Source organism: Canis lupus, unplaced genomic scaffold, assembly GCF_011100685.1.
Source record: "Canis lupus familiaris isolate Mischka breed German Shepherd unplaced genomic scaffold, alternate assembly UU_Cfam_GSD_1.0 chrUn_S1542H1730, whole genome shotgun sequence".
Lineage (NCBI taxonomy): Eukaryota > Metazoa > Chordata > Mammalia > Carnivora > Canidae > Canis > Canis lupus.
The window spans coordinates 115,801-119,780 of NW_023330381.1; the positions used below are offsets into that span (position 1 = coordinate 115,801).

The following is a 3,980-nucleotide window of genomic DNA, read 5'->3' on the forward strand; positions in this document are numbered from 1 at the left end:
GGACCATTTTAATGAGAAAAGCTACCTTTCATCACCCTGCAGTTAAGTATGTGGAGGCAATTTCAAGCTATCCCATTCAGCTTGTTTATTACAGTTTTTAAAAAAAGTGAGAGTGATTGGCTCTGATATTTCTCAAGGTAGCATATCCATGAGATTTGCTTCCTTGCTTCCTTAAAGTTGTCTTCTCAGAATTATAAGTTTCTCCAGAAGAATTGCCTGTGTGATCCTTGGAATTAACCATAATTCTGTCTGCTGCACTACCTCGTAGAATCTCCATGATGCATCTTTTCTGGTAGGTGAAGGGAAAACGATGGAAAATGTAGCTTTCACTGCCCTGAGTAGTTGTGGTGGTTTTCAAATTTCTTGTCAAATGTCTTTCCATTGTCAAATGGAAATTCAGTTTAGAATTTTAATATCAAGAATCCATCCTTACTGAGAACCCTTTGATGGGAAAAGGCAGAGGGGGAAGTTCTCAAGATCTGGAGAATAGGAAATGGTAGCAGCCAATTACAGTATTAATTAGAGTATTTTACTATCAAAGAAATCTATACGAAAGTACTGAATGAGACAGTACAATCCCAGATCTCAGCTTGCAAGCTGGGGAGAAATTCTTCTTAGCACAAGGATATTCAAGGAAGCATCGAAATATATCATATAGATGTTCTATTCTAAAAGTAGAAAGAAAATACAACCAAATGTAAATATTACAATATTAAATGTGTAAGTTTGAAGTAAAATTCATATGGTGAAAACCTGAAAAAAATTGGACTGCTAACACATTTAAATGAATCTTTAAAAAATACATCCAATAAAAATGTATTTTTCCCCAACAAAAATGTCTTAAACTCCCAAGAAAATGAACTATATAAGCTGACACAGGATAACCTATGTGATAAGTGTTCATTGCCTTTTTAATAACTAATACACATGTAAACTTTAATACTGGAATTATCTTATCAAATACCATTGTTAATTTTTCTTAGTGCTCTGCTAGAAACATGTCTACACATAGAAAATTTGAGGAGGGCAGAATTGTTGATTCAAAAGCAACTTATGAAGATAGGACTCTTTTTCAATGATGTTTATAAGATGATAAGTTGTAGATTTATTAGAAGCAGGAGTAGGACATAGGTGATTCAAATGTGAAGAGTCAGTTTGTGTGATACAAAAAGGTATTTATCGTCATGTGTTTTGTGGTAACTTCTCCATTAACCAGTTATACAGGAATCACTAAGATTTACTTGAAGTTAGAAGCTGGCCAGGACTTTGAGTTCTTCATATAGTCTCCCTTATTGTTTCAAGCAGATTGGGAAAAAGACAATAGTCAAGGATGAGAAACCAAACAGCACTAACAACTTTCATCTTGCTGGGACTCACCGAGGACCCTCAACTAAAAATTTTGCTTTTTATGTTTCTGTTTCTTTCCTACATGTTGAATGTATCTGGAAACCTAACCATCATCATCCTCACTCTGATTGATTCCCACCTTAAAACACCAATGTATCTTTTCCTCCAAAATTTCTCCTTCCTAGAAATTTCATTCACAACTTCTTGTGTCCCCAGATTTTTATATAGCATATCATCGGGGGACAAATCCATTACCTATAATGCTTGTGTCAGTCAACTGTTGTTTACAGACCTCTTTGCAGTAACAGAATTTTTTCTCTTTGCTACTATGTCCTATGATCGCTATGTGGCCATCTGCAAACCCCTGCATTACATGACCATCATGAGCAGAAGAGTCTGCAAGAACTTCATCGTCTTCTGTTGGGTAGCAGCACTGATCATCATTCTCCCACCAATTAGTCTAGTTTTGGGCCTGGAATTCTGTGATTCAAACATCATTGATCATTTTTGTTGTGATGCATCTCCTATCCTGAAGATCTCTTGCTCAGACACATGGTTGATAGAACAGATGGTTATAGTCTGTGCTGTGTTGACATTCATCATCACCCTCATGTGTGTAGTTCTTTCTTACATTTATATTATAGGGACCATTCTAAGGTTTCCCTTTGCTCAGCAAAGGAAAAAGGCCTTTTCCACTTGTTCTTCCCACATGATTGTTGTTTCCATTACTTATGGTAGCTGTATCTTCATTTATGTCAAACCTTCAGCCAAGGATGAGGTAGCTATTAATAAAGGGATTTCACTCCTTATTACTTCTATCTCACCAATGTTGAATCCCTTTATTTACACACTGAGAAACAAGCAAGTGAAGAAAGCTTTTCATGATTCAATTAAAAAATTGCATTCCTATCAAAGATGTAAAGGAGAAATGAGTCAATTAATCTAACTGAAAGGAAGGATGGAAAGGCACAAAACCTGAAGCTTCACCAGTCATACTGACACTCTCACTTTCTTTTTAAACAGCTTAATGTGAACCCTATTCCACTGTTTATTCTCCACTAAAATTAAACTCTGCATATATTTACTCTTAAATTCTGACAGAAATTGATATTTGCTAAATATGTTGCTTGTTATCACTGGAAACACAGTAAACCACGTTTTTGGGTTAGGGGGTGGGGATGTTGGCATATTTCTACACTGTTAGGTGTGACTATGTAGCCTATGTTATAGTTAACAGAATGGTTGTGGAAGTGATGTGCGCCATTTTTAGACCTGGCCTATAAAACATCTAATATGTGATTCACCAGCCCTCTTTTTTCCCATCTACCAATCAGATGCCCAGGTTTCAATGACTTTGTAAGCTTCAGACTGGTGATGAATGACGTTGATTTTCCACCTCAGCTATAGTCTTCATCCAAAGCAAACTTTTTGTTTTAAGATTTTAAATGTATTCATGAGAGACAGAGACAGAGAGAGAGAGAGAGGCAGAGACACAGGCAGAGGGAGAAGCATGCTCCATGCAGGTAGCCTGATGTGGGCCTGGGCCTTGATCCCAGGTCTCCAGGATCACACCCTGGGCCGAAGGCAGGTGCTAAACCGCTGAGCCACCCAGGGATCCCCAACCACAGCAAATTTGATAAAGCTTCTCTCTGCCCCACTCAACTCAGTTGTCACCAGATTTGGCAGGTAAAATATTGCAGAACTATCCCTGCTATGTAGTAAGGGGACTACATTCACAGTTACATCTATTTTGGCTAATGGATGAAAGTATTATTAGAAGTATATACTGTTAAATTTAATACTATGGAAATTATATCTTGACTATTGTCATCTTCCTCCTCAGATACCCATAAATTCAAATATAGCCCAAAACAACCAGATGAGGTAAATAGTACTACAGACAATGTATACAAACTTGTAAGTTTGTATACCCACCTCCCTTTCACATCTTCTGGTCCTATAAACATCTCGAGCTAAGTGCTTAAATTACTTCCTTTCATATTCACTGTGAGGAGACAATTATTTAAATAAAATTCTAGACTTTTGTCAATCACTTTTTTTGAATAAACAGTGTTTAAATTGCCCTTTCAATTTTCACGGAGTCCATTGCATGGAGGCATTATAGAATATATTATGTCTATGTAATATTTTGCTTTTCTTGACCTTTCATGTACATTGGTAGGAGTAATGTAACTGTATCAGAAATATATCTTCAAAATACTCTACAAGGGGTTGTGTAAGTAGATGTCAGTCCCTCAATCTCTTTCAGATTCCCTAAGCTTAACTGAGGGAGTAAATTTTAGCCCCCTATATTAAGATTTGCCATTCTAAAACACAATCATCACTATACTTGAAACTCTTACAAGCTAGGATAAGTTGAATAAATCTGAATGAGAATTTTAAGATGTGCATATTGAGCTAAAGTAGTTTTCTCACACATTATGATTCATATTTCACTGGTAATTCTTCAGCGACATCCTAATAATTGATCTTTTATGGTCTTACTCTTTGAAAGTGTATTTCTCTGAAGGTCTGTCATTAATTAAGGTCCTTGGTCACAGCTTTGACCCACCACTGCTAAGGCAAGGCTGTTACTTGTCTGCACCTCACACCCTGGGACCTAAGGTGCAGCT

At 36.7% G+C, this 3,980-nt stretch overlaps 1 protein-coding gene and 1 pseudogene across 1 annotated transcript; one reads left to right on the forward strand and one right to left on the reverse strand.

Moving 5' to 3' along the window:
- The first annotated feature begins 1,330 nt into the window (after positions 1–1,330).
- On the forward strand, positions 1,331–2,293 carry OR6C53 (olfactory receptor family 6 subfamily C member 53). Its single transcript, XM_038588975.1, has one exon. It carries the CDS (start codon positions 1,331–1,333, stop codon positions 2,291–2,293), a length of 963 nt encoding a protein of 320 aa, XP_038444903.1.
- cOR6C53P (cOR6C53P olfactory receptor family 6 subfamily C pseudogene) lies at positions 1,821–2,408 on the reverse strand (annotated as a pseudogene).
- Between the last annotated feature and the right edge of the window lie 1,572 nt (positions 2,409–3,980).